Here is a 17,190-nt window from a genome sequence, read left to right on the forward strand (position 1 = left end):
GAAATAAAAAGAGTTTTGATATATGGAAATATATTTTTGGCAAAGAAGATATTGCTCTAGAATTGTTAAATATCTTGCTTTAAATCTAGTAACTCTGCCAGTAAGAAAAGAATTTTTAGCATCATGGGTAATAATTTCATGTAATATAATTTTTTGATTAATTTTCAAATAAATTTCAAAATAGCACTGAAAATGTGGCACCAAATCAGTAAAAATGAAATTTGTATTTCTGTCCTTATATTTATTTTAAAATATCTGTCATTTTAAAAGTCAGCATTTTCAAAAAGTTAAACATTCATAGAAACTAAAAAAATCTAAAATGAAATATGAAATGTCAATAAGCTTCTTGAATCACAGGCATTATTTTAAATCTCTAAGTATTCATCAAATATGTCTAGTATTTTTATTGAAGCCATCTGACCATCCTAACAATCTGGTAGGGAAGTTAACTCTCTAAAAACAGACTTTTATAACATTCAATGATAAATGATAATGATAATGGGGGTATTGAAGCGAATAGGAAAACCTAACTAACTGGGTTGGGGAACAATCAGGGAAGGCTTTTCAGAAGAGGTGACACTGGAACAAAGCCTTGAAGAATGAATAAAAGATAATCGGGAAGTAGGGTGGAAAGGAAGGACAGAGGAAAGGAGAGATGAAGGGAGGGAAAGCATTCCAGAAAAAAAAGAAAATGTATAAAGACCCTAGGAAGCTAGGTTCATTCAAGTAGGTATGTCTAACAAATTGTTGGGTATTGATATAACGTGGGCTAAGGCTTAGGATTTAGGCTACAACACACATACATACATAGCCCAACCTCTGGGGAAAACCAACATAGAAGGAACAGGTTGATAAAGAAGACTTACAAAAGAATTTAAGAACAAATATGTAAGGGGAAAGCCAGGATAGAGAAATGTATGGAAGCTAAGAGAGGGTTTTCAGAAGCAGGGAGAGGACAACAATGTCAAATGCTACCCAAATGTCACCTAAAGGAGTGAAAAGTATCTATTTGATCAGCAATTAAATCATTGAAGACCTTGATGAGGGCAGTTTCAAGGCAGCAGAGGAGTTAATCAGATCCTACCAGTTTAAGGAGTGAATAAGAGGTTGGAGAGTACGGAGGAACTCCATCAAGACCCCCCCTTTTTTTTTTCCATCAAGACCCTTAACTGAAATACTGTTATAGATGAATTATGTCTGCAACTTATTTACTGATTTTCAGCAAGTTTCTTACTGGAGACTTAAGATAGAATTGACAGATAATTACATCATCCTATATGTCAAATATATTTTTTTAAAAAAAGATAGAACTGGCAGGACTTGATGATTAACTGATGTCAGGGTACTTGCTAAACTTGCTTCTTTTTGTCACTCCCTCCTTCCCATCTAGTAACCACAGCATCAAAATACATATATTATCTATTCTTTTTACAATGTCGCCTGACAGGGCAGCCGGGTGGCTCAGTGGTTTAACGCCACCTTCAGCCCAGGGCATGATCCTGGGGACCCAGGATCGAGTCCCATGTCCGGCTCCCTGCATGGAGCCTGCTTCTCCCTCTGCTTGTGTCTCTACCTCTCATTCTCTCTGTATCTCTCATGAATAAATAAAATCTTAAAAAAAAAAAAAACCCAATGTCACCTGACAAATTAATTCTACAGGAAAGCACAAAATTATTCCATAGAACTGTACATTTTGGGAATTCAGACTGTGTATAATTTCTTTTTTATCAAGGAGTGGGTACTGATGGGATGTGCAAATGCCGAATAGGTAGGTGACCACACATCTACATTTGCCTGGGACCGTCCAGGTATAATCCTGTTTTCCTGATAAGTACTCCCTTCACTTCAAGAGTGTTCTAGTTTGCACAGTAAAACATTAGATCACCTTACCTAAGCCTCTTCTGGGGAATTATTATCTCAAGTGACTCTAGTAAGGATTAAATCAATAAAATACCAAAGAGACTCTTAAGAAAACTCTTAACTACATAAGAGTTACTGTCATTGTAGCTACTTAATAGAATAACAGATTGAAATGTACTAACCTTTTGGAGATATGGCCATATTGACATTATGACAATAGAAAATCCTGTAAAGAGGCAAAATCTGTTATTTATACTTAAAAATAATTTCATCATTATTTATAGAACAATTTTTAAATTGTTAGAATGGGGGGAATCTCTGGGTGGCTCAGCAGTTTAGCATCTGCCTTCAGCCCAGGGTATGATCTTGAGGTCCCGGGATCGAGTTCCACATCAGGCTCCCTGCATGGAGCCTGCTTCTCCCTCTGCCTGTGTCTCTGCCTCTCATTCTCTCTCATGAATAAATAAATAACATCTTAAAAAAAAAATTGTAACATGGACTTTAAAATATCATTCTGAATTTACAAATTTATGCCCCACAACGTTTAATTTACCAAGTAATGCAGTTTCATTTATCAGAAGGAAGATAAACAAACATTAAAGACTTGAAAACAAGATATAAGTATAGAACCCTGGCCATAATTAAGATAATAAAAGCAGAGGACCTATTTCTTCTTACTCACATGTCTTTACTGTAAATAGAAAGTTTTGTTAAGTTTTTATAGCAGAAAAGAATGAAGGAAAGTCTATTCTGTTATACAGGAAGTGGTAGACTTCTAATCCATGTTATTTGGCAGAGATAATTTTTTAAAAGATTTTTAAAAAATTTATTCATGAGAGACACAGAGAGAGAAGCAGAGACATAGGCAGAGAGAGAAGTAGGCTCCCCATAGGGAGCCCCATGTGGGACTCGATCTGGGGACCCTAGGATCATGCTCTGAGCCAAAAGCAGACACTCAACCCCTGAGCCACCCAGGCAGCCCTCTTTGGCAGAGATAATTGACTGTAGGGAAGACAACCAGAAAGGAATATGAACATCTAAACGGGACAGTAGCTGTAAACAACTGAGAGACTTCAATATGGCTATACCTTAAAAGAAAATTCATTATCTCTACTATTCTTTATTGCTTAAAAGCTGTAATGATAAACTATAATCCTATTTGTCAATTTTAAATGTTAGGCATGTCCAATCAAAATTTTATAAAGGCTATTTTTAATTTTTTAAAAAAGATTTTATTTATTTATTCATGAGAGACACACAGAGAGAGGCAAAGACATAGGCAGAGGGAGAAGCAGGCTCCATGCAGGGAACGTGATGTGGGACTCGATCCTGGGACTCTGGGATCATGCCCTGAGCGGAATGCAGCTGCTCAACCTTGAGTCACCCAGGTGTCCCAAGGCTATTTTTTAAAAAACACTTTTATTAAGATATACTTCACATACCATATATCCTACTCATTTAAAGTATACAATGAGTTGTTTTTAGTATAATCACAGATATGTGCAACCATCACCACAGTCAATTTTAGAACATTCTAGTCACATCACAAAGAAACTCTGGACCCTTTACTCTGCTGTTTTCCATCCTATCAGCCACCAGCCCTAAGCAACTACTAATCTACTTGTCTCTATTGATTTTCCTACTCTAGACTTTCCTATGAACAGAATCATGCAGCATGTGGGTCTTTTGTGTCTGGCTTCTATCTTAGCATAATGTTTTCAAGTTTCATCCATGTTATAAAGATGTGGTTTATGTATACAATGGAATATTACTCAGCAATTAGAAACGACAAATACCCACCATTTGCTTCAACGTGGATGGAACTGGAGGGTATTATGCTGAGTGAAATAAGTCAATCGGAGAGGGACAAACAGTGTATGTTCTCATTCATTTGGGGAATATGAATAATGGTGAAAGGGAATATAAAGGAAGGGAAAAGAAATGTTGGGAAATATCAGGAAGGGAGACAGAACATAAAGACTCCTAACTCGGGGAAACGAACTAGGGGTGGTGGAAGGGGAGGAGGGCGGGTGTTGGAGGGGAAGGGGTGACGGGCACTGAGGTGGACACTTGATGGGATGAGCACTGGGTGTTTTTCTGTATGTTGGTAAATTGAACACCAATAAAAATTAAAAAAAAAAAAAAGTTTCATCCATGTTGTACCAGTATCAATACTTCATTCTTTTTAGAAAGCCTATTTAAAAAAATAATTTAGTTATTAGTTTCATTTTAATGTATTTTGAATTGACATTGTTTTGATGAAAAGAGGACTGAAAGAGTAAACTAATATTTGAAATCAAGGCTACAATTTCACAATCAAAAACTTATAAATAGGGGACGCCTGGATGGCTCAGTGGTTGAGCATCTGCCTTCGGTTCAGGGTGTGATCCTAGAGTCCTGGGATTGAGTGCCACATCCGGCTCCTTGCATGGAGCCTGCTTCTCCTCCCTCTGCCTATGTCTCTGCCCCTCCCTCTGTGTCTCTCATGAATAAAATCTTAAACACACACACACACACACACACACACACACAAAACAAGAAACTTATAAATAGGTAAAATGTTTAACATGCTAATTAAAACCTAAAGTTAAAAACTTTCCTTTTTTGTTATTAAAATTAAAATTACTTATAATTTTAGATAATTGAGTACTAAAAATTAGAAGTATTTAATTTTACTTTATTTTAATTTCAGTATAAACATGCAGGTATATTAGTTTTTTTTTTAATTAATTTTTATTGGTGTTCAATTTACCAACATACAGAAAAACACCCAGTGCTCATCCCGTCAAGTGTCCACCTCAGTGCCCGTCACCCATTCCCCTCCAACACCCGCCCTCCTCCCCCCTTCCACCACCCCTAGTTCGTTTCCCCGAGTTAGGAGTCTTTATGTTCTGTCTCCCTTCCTGATATTTCCCAACATTTCTTCTCCCTTCCTTTACATTCCCTTTCACTATTATTTATATTCCCCAAATGAATGAGAACATACACTGTTTGTCCTTCGATTGACTTATTTCACTCAGCATAATACCCTCCAGTTCCATCCACGTTGAAGCAAATGGTGGGTATTTGTCGTTTCTAATGGCTGAGTAATATTCCATTGTATACATAAACCATATCTTCTTTATCCATTCATCTTTCGATGGACACTGAGGCTCCTTCCACAGTTTGGCTATTGTGGCCATTGCTGATAGAAACATCGGGGTGCAGGTGTCCCGACGTTTCATTGCATCTGAATCTTTGGGGTAAATCCCCAACAGTGCAATTGCTGGGTCGTAGGGCAGGTCTATTTTTAACTCTTTGAGGAACCTCCACACAGTTTTCCAGAGTGGCTGCACCAGTTCACATTCCCAGCAACAGTGTAAGAGGGTTCCCTTTTCTCCGCATCCTCTCCAACATTTGTTGTTTCCTGCCTTGTTAATTTTCCCCATTCTCACTGTACAATAAGTGATTCAACACTTCCATATATTACCCAGTGCTCAACATGACAAGTGCACTCTTTTTTTTTTTAATTTTTATTTATTTATGTATGATAGTCACAGAGAGAGAGAGAGAGGCAGAGACACAGGCAGAGGGAGAAGCAGGCTCCATGCACCGGGAGCCCGATGTGGGATTCGATCCCGAGTCTCCAGGATCGCGCCCTAGGCCAAAGGCAGGCACTAAACCGCTGTGCCACCCAGGGATCCCGACAAGTGCACTCTTTAATCCCATTCCTCTATTTCACCCATCCCCCCCCCTTCCTCCTCCCCTCTGATTGGCCATCAGTTTGTTCTCTATAGTTAGTTAAGTCTGTTTCTTGGGGAACCTGGGTGGTCAGTCTGTTAAGTGTCTGCTTTTGGCTCAGGTCATGATCCAAGGGTTCTGGGATAAAGCCCTGCATCAGGCTCCCTACTCAAAGGGAAGCCTGCTTCTCCTACTCCCTCTACCTGCTGCTCGCCCTGCTTGTACACTGGAGAACGCTACACACTCTCGCTCTTTCTCTGTCAAATAAATAAATAAAATCGTAAAAAAAAAAAAAAGAGTCTTTCTTGGTTTGTCTCTCTTTTTTTCCCTTTGCTTTTTGTTTTGTTTCTTAAATTCCACATAGGAATGAAATTATGTTGTCTTTCTCTGCCTGACTTATTTTGCTTAACATTATACTCTCTAGCTCCACTCATGTAGCATGTAGTTGCAAATGACAAGATTTCATTCTGTTGATCTGTCTTCCATTGCTTTCATTTGCAGGGGCAAGCTACAAAACTTAAGAAAGTAGAAGAAAAGATTTTCTTCCCCACCACATTCAGCCTTAAGAAATTCTGACTCATCCTATAACATGGATGAACCTTGAGAATAGGATAATAAAATAAGCAAGTTACAAAAAGAAAAAATACTGTATGATTCCATTTATATGAAGTAGATACAGAAAGAATGGTGGTTGCCAGGACATGGGAGAAAGGGCAAATGAGTTGTTTAATGGTACAGAGTTTTAGGTTTGCAAGATGAAAAACTCTGGAGATAGGTTATATAATCATGTAGACAAATGTAACACTTCTGATCTTAAAAATGGTTAGGATGGAAAATTTTAGATTATGTGATTTTTACCAAAATAAAAAAAAATTAAGTGACACTAAAATAAGATACTTTATTTGAATTTTTAAGATTATATATAATTTCTAATACTTACCTACACTGCTAAGAAACATAGTAAGATATAGAATCCTAATAGATCTCCATCGGCTCTTATAATGCTCTTCAGTTTCTATAATATCCCATTCTCTAGGATTAAATAAGAAAAAGTAGTATTTTATTTTTTCTCTCCTAAAGTAATAAAGAAGATACAACAGAGGTATAATTTACTAATATTGGTTTTTACTATACTAATTATCTATGAATAAGCAATTTTTCTTTCAATTTCCATGGATTATATTAACATATCATTACACATAGAAACTTAGGAGACATGATGTAGTTTAAAAGGGTATAACATTCTGTCAAACAATTACTTGGCTATCATTGACCTGCTACAAATTGAGTGTTGAAATTTGTCAAACTGACAAAATAAATAAAGTATATCAAAATAAGTCAAACTAGCTACAACAATTAGATCTCCTGTGGATGGGATATACAGCTATTACATATTAAAAAATAATTATGTCATTAGTAGACAGGTTCTATATGACAACAGTAAATTGACTTTGCTGCAGGAAGCTATTTTGGCTGGGTACTTTAAGCAAAATTAATGTAGAAGTGACACCAGAAAAGTCTGTTGTGACCTAAGACATTCTGAGCCCTAAGACATTCTTGCCTTTGCTCCAACATGGGTTACCAGATAAGCTCTATCCTCCTTCAGTTAGGTAATACATGAGGGTGTGTATGGATTCATTGCATTTTCACATTCACATACAGAAAGAGTTAATAAATCTACCTTACTATGAGCCTTATATTTTCAAATAATATAAGCACAACAGACAGAATGTCTTCTTATGTTCCGAAGCTATTTTCTAAAATAGACCTTACGGTTGTCAAATTAGTCTTCAGAAAAGAAACTTTTTTTTTCAAAAGTGATGTGATTGGGTGTGGTAGAGTGCTAAGGAAGAAGATAACATTAATTAGATCTACTATGTGCCAGGCATATTAGTTGTGAATATAATAAATATAAAGTTTCTAATATTATATATTCCATTCCATGAAAATAGACTTTTCACCATAATATAGCACTTTTGAAAAACAGAAGAACCCCAGATGTGCCTGGGTAGCTCAGTAGGTTAGGCAACCAACTCTTGGTTTCAGCTCAGGTCATGACATCAGGGTTGTGAGGTTGAGCCCCAAGTGGGACTCCTCACTGGGCTCTGCACTGGGCATGGAACCTACCTCAGATTCTCCCTTTCCCTTTACCTCTGCCCCTCCAGCCCTCTCCCCCTCTAATAACCAGAACCCCAAATACCCATGCTGATCTTCCTTAATTTACAATGGGGTTACCACCCAATAAACCCATTATAAATTGGAAATACATTAAGTTGGAAAAGCATTTATTTATTTTCTTTTTTTCTTTTTTTGGAAAAGTATTTAATATACCTAACCTACTGAACATAATACCTTAAATTAGCCTGCCTTAAACATGCTCAGAACACAGACATCAGCCCAGTTAGGAAAAATCATCTAAACAAAGACTATTTTATAACAAAGTATTGAATATCTCATGTAATTTATAAAATACTGTACTAAAAGTGAGAAACACAATGGTTGTATGGGTATAGAATGGCTGTAAGTGTTTAAGTTGGTTATATTGGTGATCAAGTGACTGGGAGCAGCAGCTCGCTGTCTAGCACTACAAGAGAGTAGCCTACCACACATCACTAGGCCAGGAAGAGATCAAAATTCAAGATCTGAAGTATGGTTCTTTGGCACCATTGTACAGTTGAAAAATCATAAGTTAAGCCATCATAAGTCAGGGACCATCTATTTGGAAATCAATATATTGGAATCTGGAACATAAGATAGATAATTACGTATCAGCAAAAGGTACCCATTATTCAATCCTGCAGCACTGGATTCTGGTATCACTTTCCAGCATTGGGTATTATATTTTTAATGAAACCATTATTATTTCCTGGATATCAGAAATTAAACTGACCATCACTAATAAAAACAATCATTAAAATAAGCCTAAAAATTTCAAATAACTATTTTGCTCATATCTTATCTAGGTTAGGGAATCAAGTGAAGTAAATAATTTGATTCTGAAAAAAATATAATAAAAATGTTTAATTTCAACTTGATTTGGAGCTCAGTCAAAAATCTTTCTTCTTTCAATGATAGCTATTAAATATTGAAAGGATGACAGAATTAGAAAAATGCTATTTAATCACTACTCTCCATGTAATAATATATGAAAGAAAGGATAACTGATGGATCCTAAAACAACTGGTTGAAAAGTTGTTGAGGACAGAATAGTCACAGGGTCTTAAAGTATCACCCCACTGTCTACTTAGTAACCACAAAATAGAAAATAAGGCTTTGTAACTGAGAGATACAGCAGTCACCCTCTTAACCAAGTGGTCACTGGCATCCTCAATAGTGGGATGGTTGGATATTTGATGCCTCCTAATGTTAATATATTAGGATATTCTCAACATAACCCATGGGATGTTCTTGCCAGAAATATCTGATCTATTAAAAAAGAAACATGCTGGGCAGCCCCAGTGGCTCAGCAGTTGAGTGTCACCTTCAGCCCGAGGTGTGATCCTGGAGACCTGGGATCAAGTCTCACTTTGAGCTCCCTGCATGGAGCCTGCTTCTCCCTCTGCCCGTGTCTGCCTCTCTCTCTCTCTCTCTGTCATGAATAAATAAATAAAATCTTAAAAAAAAAAAAAAAAAAGAAACATGCCAAAAATCCAGAATGTGAGATGTTCTACAGAAACTAACCTAGGGGAAAAAAAAGAAAGAAAGAAAGAAAGAAAGAAAGAAAGAAAGAAAGAAAGAAAGAAAGAAAGAAACTGACCTAGAATTATCAAAGGATTCAATGTTGGAAACAACAGAGATAAAAAATCAGGGGACAGTTATAGATTGGGAGAGTCTTAAAAAGATATAAAAATCAGTGCATGACCATTAATTGGATTCCGTTTTTTTTTAAAAAAAGATTTATTTGAGAGAGAGTGATAGAGAGTGAACATGAGTGGGATAAGGGGGAGAGGGAGAGAGAGAGAATCTCAAGCAGACTCTCTGCTGAGCTTGCAGACTGATGTGGAGTTCAATCCCATCATCCAAGATCATCACCTAAGCTTATTTCCCAGAGATCATGACCTGAGCTGAAATCAAGATTCAGATGCTTAACTGACTGAGCCACCCAGGTGTCCCTAAATCCTGTTATTGTCTTTTTTTTAATAGCTATAAAGTATATTTTTGGAACTGAAAAAAACTTGAGTATAGACTACATATTGCATGATATTTTGAATTAGTATTGTATTTTTAGCTATAGTTACAGTGACATAGTTGTGTAAAGGAATGTTTTTGCTTTGAGAAGATGTAGGCTGCAGGGGCACCTAGGTGGCTCAGGTGGTGAAGAAGTGGACTCTTGGGTTTCAGCTCAGGTCATGATCTCAGGATTGTGAGGTCAGGCTCTGCACTCAGTGGGGAGTCTGCTTCTCTCTCTCCCTCTCTCATTGCAAGAATGTGCGCACCCTCTAAAAATAAATCTTAAATAAAAGAAGAAAATGACTGAAATACTTGGGATAAAGTGTCATAATACCCGCAAACTACTTTTGGGAAGTTTGGCAAAAAGGTATATGTGGGTGTATGTGCATATAGAAAGAGATTTGAGCAGCATGGTAAAGGCTAACAGTGATAGGGTATACAGGTATTCATTGTACTCTTTTTTCAACTTTTCTATGGACTTGAAACTTTTTGAAATAATTTTACTTTTTACTTTTTTTTAATTCAAAAAGTATAAGCCTGGTGAAGAAGTGCATCTTTCTATTCTGCTGGAGAGAATAGGAACATAGGAGGATATAACTGTCCCTCAGTCAAGTTACCATTTTTTAAAAAAGATTTATTTATTTTAGAAAGAGTGTGAGTGGGGGGAGGGGCCAAAGGAGAAAGAGAAGCCAACCCTGCGCTGAGCATGGAATCTGACAGGGGACTTGATCTAACCAACTTGAGATCATGGCCTGAACTGAAATCAAGAGTTGGAGGCTTAACCGACTGAGCTACCCAGGTGCCCCATTACCATTTTTATTATATTTTTCTTAACTGTGATGATTCAACCAACCATGTCACATGGCTAAGGCTGACTTTCTGAAGGTTTCTTTCTTGTATCACAAAGGCATAAGAAGGAATGCTGAACTTCCAAGACAATTTGTCAAAGCTGTAACTTAAAAACTAGGAAGAATACATGAAATACTGGAGTGAATTGATCACCAAAATAAAATAGATAAAATTTAACAGGAATAAGTAAAAAGTGCCAAATTTAGGTTCAATAGATTATTATTTAATACAAGGAGCCTTGGGTAAACAGCAGTACTTTATTTTCAAAAAAATGACTCTGGATTTACTGAGGGAAAAATAAAATTACATATTTACCAGAGAGGGACGCGTGGGTGGCTCAGTGGGTGAGCGTCTGCCTTTGGCTCAGGATGTGATCCCGGGGTCCTGGGATCAAGTTCCGCATCAGGCTCCCTGCATGGAGCCTGCTTCTCCCTCTGCCTCTGTCTCTGCCTCTCTCTGTGTTTCTCTCATGAATAAGTAAATAAAATCTTAAAAACAAAAACAAAAAAAACATATTTACCAGCGAGAGCATTTGTGAACTACTGAAGAGCAAATGAACCCATATTCAAAGAAGATTAAAGGATGTGTGCTCATTGACAAAATAGTGTAATGGTATTACAGTACAGAATTTAGAAGATAAAAATAAATTGAGAATGTTCTATAAGGATATGTTCTATAAGACCAGAAGGCTTAGTAATATCTGTATTACAGAAATTAGGCTAGAGTTGCAAAGAAAAATTCTAAGCACCTGTTAACATTTTAGGATATTCTAAAAGAAGGATCAGCAAACTATAGTCTTTAGTCCAAATCCAACCTATCACCTGTTTCTAGATCACCAGTTTCTACTGAAGAATAGTTTTTACAAACGAATATTTGTGAGCAACTTAATAGAAATCAACTTTAAAAAAAAAAAAGATTTTTATTTTATTTATTTGACAGAGAGAGCAAGCCAGAGAACACAATCAGGGGGAACAGCAAAGGGAGGGGGAGAAGCAGGCTCCCTGTGGAGCAGGACCCGGGGATCATGGCTCGAACCAAAGGCAGCTGCTTAACCAACTAAGCCGCCCAGATGCCCCAAAAACATCGGCCCTTAACTCTAGTTAAGCAAAATGCCACCCCTAAAAAAGGAATGGTATTCCTATCATGGATTTGTATTGCAAAAAAATTTATTCATTTATTATATTTTAAATTTCATTACCAAAAAATTTTGTGAGACTTTGTTTTCTTTCTTGTTATCTAAGTACCTATATAGTATCTTTGATTCTGCCTCACATCCTGCAGTCTAACATATTTACCACATGGGCCTTTACAGAAAAAGTTTGGTAACCCCTTGTTCTCTTAAACACTATAAATGGGGTAAGTGGAGACCACTGAGGACTCCCCAGACCAGTAAATTAAAACTAACCTTACAACTAATCTTCGACAAAGCAGGAAAACATATCCACTGGAAAAAAGACAGTCTCTTCAATAAATAATGTGGGAAAATTGGACAGCCACATGCAGAAGAATGAAACTAGACCATTCTCTTACACCATACACAAAGATAAACTCAAAATAGATGAAAGATCTAAATGTGAAACAGGAATCCATCAAAATCCTAGAGAAGAACACAGGCAGCAACCTCTATGACCACAGCTGCAACAACTTCTTACTAGACATGTCCCCTAAGACAAGGGAAACAAAGGCAAAAATGAACTATTGGGACTTCATCAAGATAAAAAGGAAACAGTCAACAAAACTAAAAGGAAACCTACAGAATGGGAGAAGATATTTGCAAATGACATATCAGATAAAGGACTAGTATCCAAGATCTATAAAGAACTTATCAAACTCAACACCCAAAAAACAAACAGTCCAACCACGAAATGGACAGACAACATGAACAGACATTTCTCCAAAGACCTACATATGGCCAACAGGCACATGAAAAAATGCTTCATATCACTTGTCATCGGGGAAATACAAATCAAAACCACAATGAGATGCCACTTTACACCAGTGAGAATGGCTAAAATTAATACGACCGGAAACAAATGTTGGCCAGGATGTGGAGGACCCTCTTACACTGTTAGTGAGAATGCAAAATAGCGCAGCCACTCTGGAAAAGTGTGGAGGTTCCTCAAGAAGCTAAAAATATAAATACCCTAGTGAAATGATGGGACACCTGCACCCCAGTGTTTATAGCAGCAATGCCCACAATAGGTAAACTACAGGAAGAAACCGAGACGTTCAACAGATGAATGGATAGAGCAGTTGTCTATATATACAATGGAATATTACTCAGCTATTAGAAAGGACAAATACCCACCATTTGCTTCAAAGTGGATGGAACTGGAGGGTATTATGCTGAGCGAAGTAAGTCAATTGGAGAAAGACAATTATCATATGGTTTCACTCTTATGTGGAATGTAAGAAATACTGAAAGGGACTATAAGGGGGAGGGGAAACCAAGGGGAAAATTAGAGAGGAAGACAAACCACGAGAGACTCCTGACTCTGGGAAACAAAGGGTTGTGGAAAGGGAAGTGGCTGGGGGGATGGGGAACTGCGTGATGGGCATTAAGGAGGGCACATGATGTGATGAGCATTGGGTGTTATACCATACGTTGGCAAACTGAATTTTTAAAAATGTTTGGGGACGCCTGGGTGGCTTAACAATTGGGTGTCTGCCTTTGGCCCAGGGCGTGATCCTGGAGACCTGGGATTGAGTCCCACATGGGGCTCCCTGCTTAGAGCCTGCTTCTTTCTCTGCCTGTGTCTCTGCCTCTCTCTCTTTCTGTGTTCTCTCATGAATAAATAAAATCTTTAAAATTAATTAATTAAAAATGTTTGGTAGAATTCAAAAAATAAAAATAAAAAATAAACCTAACCTTCTTAGTGAGGAAAAGTTGATGGTGAACTGGGCTGAAGTGTCTACAATTTACTCAAAACCAGCAGGGCTTGACAGTTAGTAATACATATGTTCATTTTACTAGGGAATCTATGTTTTAAAAGTTAGTATACTTATTGAATTATTCTTAAAATATATCCTATTTTTTAAAATGCTCAATCTAGAACCTCAATCAACTATTTTATTTTTGGACAGAACATGTGAATTCAGATGCACCCTAATGAACCTCAATCACTCACTCAGATATAGTTGAATCATGAGGGGGTTCCCTGGGTGGCTCAGCAGTTTAGCACCTGCCTTTGGTCCAGGGCTTGGTCCTGGAGTCCCGGGATCAAGTCCTGCATCTGGGTCCCTGCATGGAGCCTGCTTCTCCCTCTGCCTGTGTCTCTTCCTCTCTCTCTCTGTCTCTCATGAATAAATAAATAAATATTTAGAAAAAAAAATAAATGAAGCATAGGAGTACATAAGAACAAGAAAAATTCACTGTTTTAAAGCAGATTTCCTTGGACACAGTTGTAGAATATATACTATGAGACCATATCTATTAACTCAAGGATCCTGAATCTATGGGAAAAACAGCCAAGAATCAGGTAGAAGCAAAAACTTTGATAAATCCAAATGTCACAAAGTGTATGCCCTGAAGCACATGCACCTGACTAATAAGAGAGCAGGTTAGCCCTTAGTCATAGCTTCCATGTTCTAACTGGACATAATTCTATTAAGCTTGGATATGGTTTTCAAAACAGCAGCAAACTACAAGTCTCAAAGTTGGGAGAAGAGACGGTGCCGACAGGAACAAAAACTGGTGTCGTCAACAGGTAACAAAAATATGTTGAGGAAGAGTCTGCCGGCAACAGAACAGGTAGAAAAACTAAAAAGCAGACATAAAACGTTAAACGTGTAGCAAGTGTAGAATAAACTCGTAAGAAAATAGTGTAAAATAAACTAGTATAGAAGCAAATAGTCCAAGATGTCTCAATAGGGCCCTGAGGACATCGTTCTATTTTGACATATTTCAGCACTGGTAATAACCATATTGATCTGCAAGTAAAGTGTAGATAAAATTGCAAGACAGGGCAGTCCCGGTGGCCCAGCGGTTTGGCACTGCCTGCAGCCCAGGGCGTGACCCTGGACACCCAGGATCCAGTCCCACGTTGGGCTCCCTGTATGGAGCCTGCTTCTCCCTCTGCCTGTGTCTCTGCCTCTCTCTCTTTCTCTTTCTGTCATGAATACATAAATAAAATATTCAAAAAAAATTTTTTTAATTGCAAGACATATAGTCCGTCTAGTAAATCAGGGACCAAAGACACAGCGCCCAGGGAGTTTCAAACAAAGTGGTTAAAATAAAAGCTCGGTAAAAAAAAATAAATAAATAAAAAATAAAAAATAAAAAATAAAAGCTCGGTGCTAAATAAAATATTAAAAAAATTTTTTTTTTTTAAATTGCAAGACATATAGTCCGTCTAGTAAATCAGGGACCAGAGACACACAGCGCCCAGGGAGTTTCAAACAAAGTGGTTAAAATAAAAGCTCGGTGCTTAAAAGACAAATGTGCAAAACTTAACATGGTCGTCGACAGTTTAATGTGTATCAATTAATTTGACAAATTACGTTTCAAAGAAAATAGTCCCGTTTTCCTAAAGACAAAAAAAAAAAAATAGATACTTCATTGCGTAGTGAGACAAACTGTAACAAATTACTGTCCATAAAGTAGGCCCAAAACAACCAGGATTAGGAGTCGAACCTAAACTCTGAGAAATTAAGTCAATGTACTTGGCAAAGGGGAAAGGTGTGCCCGTTTCGTACAGGTTGACCTGCTAACAAAGTATCAAAAGTCATCGCGCAGTTTAGCCAAGACGGAGAGGAGTATCTTCAAGTATCCACTTAAAAGCATCATCTCGGAACCTCGGTGAAACGCGCGCAGCGAGGAGCTCCAGGGGGGCAGGGAACGCGGAGGGCAGCGGGCGCCGGGCCGGGGGCGCGTCTGAACGTCGGTCACGCCTGCCCCAGGGCCCGGGGCTCGCCGCGCCGTCGGACTTATCGCCTCCGCGGCGGGAGCCACCGCCGGATCGCGCGCAACCGGCCGCCCAGCCCACGTCCCCCCAGCGAGGCTGACGCCGGACGAGGGGCCAGCCCCAACAGTGCAGGGAGGTGAGGGGGCCTTCCTCCAACATCCGCTCACCTGCTTCCGGGTGTGCGGTCGCCTAAGAGCGGCTCCTGCTCGGCCTCCATCCCCAGGCTCGCCATGGTGCCGCCGCCCCCGACGCGGTGTGAGGCCAACTCTCGCGACACCTCCTGCTCCCTCGCGTTCCCCTCGGCCGAAGCTGTCAGAGCGAGCGCGCGAGTGCGCGTGCGTGCCCGGCATTTCGGAGTGGGCGGGGCGAGGGAGGCGGGGCAGAGACTCAGTCCCGTGGGAGGCCCGACGGCGCAGGGCGGGAAGAGGCCGGGGGCGGGGCCCTGCGTCCTCGCTCTCCTCGGGCCGGCGGGTGTCTCGGCGCCTGGGACCGTGTGCGCGACGGCCCGGGAGGGTTCGGGGCGTGACGAAACGGCTCCCGCGCCTCCCCAGCCTCGGCTGTCTGCGCCCTTAGGCTCCCGCGTTCCTGGAGAGGCTGCTGTCGCTGCAGCTGGGGCTCCGAGGGAAAGCGAGTCCCGGGAGCCAGGGGAGCGGCGGTTCCAGGAGGCTCGGCGGCTGGACAGCGGGCGCCCTCGGCTCGGCCAGTGAGTACGCAGCAGGTCCGGGCCGCGCTCCCGAGCCCCTGCGCGCTGCCTACGTGCCGGGAGGCAGGCACTGGAGGCGCGGGCTCGGCGGCAGGCGCGGGGTCCCGGCCCCGCACGAGGCGGGGCTGCAGGGCGCGCTGTGGCCGCCCCGGGGGAGGCCGGCGGGCGGGCGGTCTCTTACCCCCCGTGGAAGGTGCAGTGGTCTCGGCGCTGTCGTTGTCTCGCGCTGCTAAATGCAAAGGTAGTGCCTCGTTGGGGCCTGCGTGGGGGCTGTGCAGGTGGGGGTCCAGCTCTTTCCAATCTGCCGATCCTCAGGTCGGCATCTCCCCGCCGCCTGCGCGGACTGGGCGATTTTCAGTCTTGCAAGATGCATGCACTCCGCAGACCCCGCTGTTGTAACCTGGGGGTTGGAAAAGGCCCAGCCTCGGTGTAGCAGTGACCGGCTCCTTTCATCATAAAAATGACATTTTTATTTTATTTTATTTTTTTTTTTAAGATTTTATTTATTTATTCATGAGAGACACAGAGAGAGAGAGAGAGGCAGAGACACAGGCAGAGGGAGAAGCAGGCTCCATGCAGGGAGCCCGACGGGGGACTCGATTCCGGGTCTCCAGGATCAGGCCCTGGGCTGAAGGCAGACGCTCAACCGCTGGGTCACCCGGGCTGCCCAAAGATGACATTTTTAGAAAGCACGGGTGTTTCAGTAGATCTTGATGCAGTCTCTTTCCTGGTGCTTACATATTAAATTAACATCTTCGGCGAGTAGGCTTGTAAGCTGATTGGTAGCAGTGGTCATTATGTGTGTCATGATTATTGTTTTATTAGGACTGATACACTCTCATGTGATTTCATTTGATTACAACTGGTCCTGTGAGATAGGTAGAGCAGACACGTTTCTGTTTTATAGAAAACTAAGGTTCAGAGAAATATTACCCAGAGCCGCTTGGTGTGAAAGTGGCAGAATTGGGACTCAGTTCGGTTAAT

General features: G+C 40.2%; 2 protein-coding genes across 5 annotated transcripts in view; one reads left to right on the plus strand and one right to left on the minus strand.

Annotated features, from left to right (window-relative positions):
• The window catches only part of MFSD8 (major facilitator superfamily domain containing 8), a 42,525-nt gene extending 26,607 nt beyond the window's left edge, over positions 1 to 15,918 (minus strand). The window contains exons 1-3 of one of the 4 annotated variants that reach the window (XM_041758042.1): positions 15,671 to 15,814; positions 6,521 to 6,612; positions 2,043 to 2,086 (exon numbers count right to left, since the gene is read on the minus strand). In XM_041758042.1, the coding sequence (XP_041613976.1) occupies positions 2,043 to 2,086; positions 6,521 to 6,612; positions 15,671 to 15,735 (201 nt within the window). In that variant the 5' untranslated portion in view covers positions 15,736 to 15,814. Of the gene's footprint in view, positions 1 to 2,042; positions 2,087 to 6,520; positions 6,613 to 10,914; positions 10,970 to 15,670 lie in introns of those variants that run through there. The other 3 variants (XM_041758044.1, XM_041758045.1, XM_041758043.1) reach the window with 3 other exon arrangements.
• Positions 15,919 to 15,951: 33 nt separating this feature from the next.
• The window catches only part of ABHD18 (abhydrolase domain containing 18), a 45,246-nt gene continuing 44,007 nt past the window's right edge, over positions 15,952 to 17,190 (plus strand). The window contains exon 1 of the mRNA XM_041758046.1: positions 15,952 to 16,206. The gene's annotated coding sequence lies outside the window, so the exon portion shown is untranslated. The remainder of the gene's footprint in view (positions 16,207 to 17,190) is intronic.

Source organism: Vulpes lagopus, chromosome 6 (assembly GCF_018345385.1).
Source record: "Vulpes lagopus strain Blue_001 chromosome 6, ASM1834538v1, whole genome shotgun sequence".
Taxonomy (NCBI): domain Eukaryota; kingdom Metazoa; phylum Chordata; class Mammalia; order Carnivora; family Canidae; genus Vulpes; species Vulpes lagopus.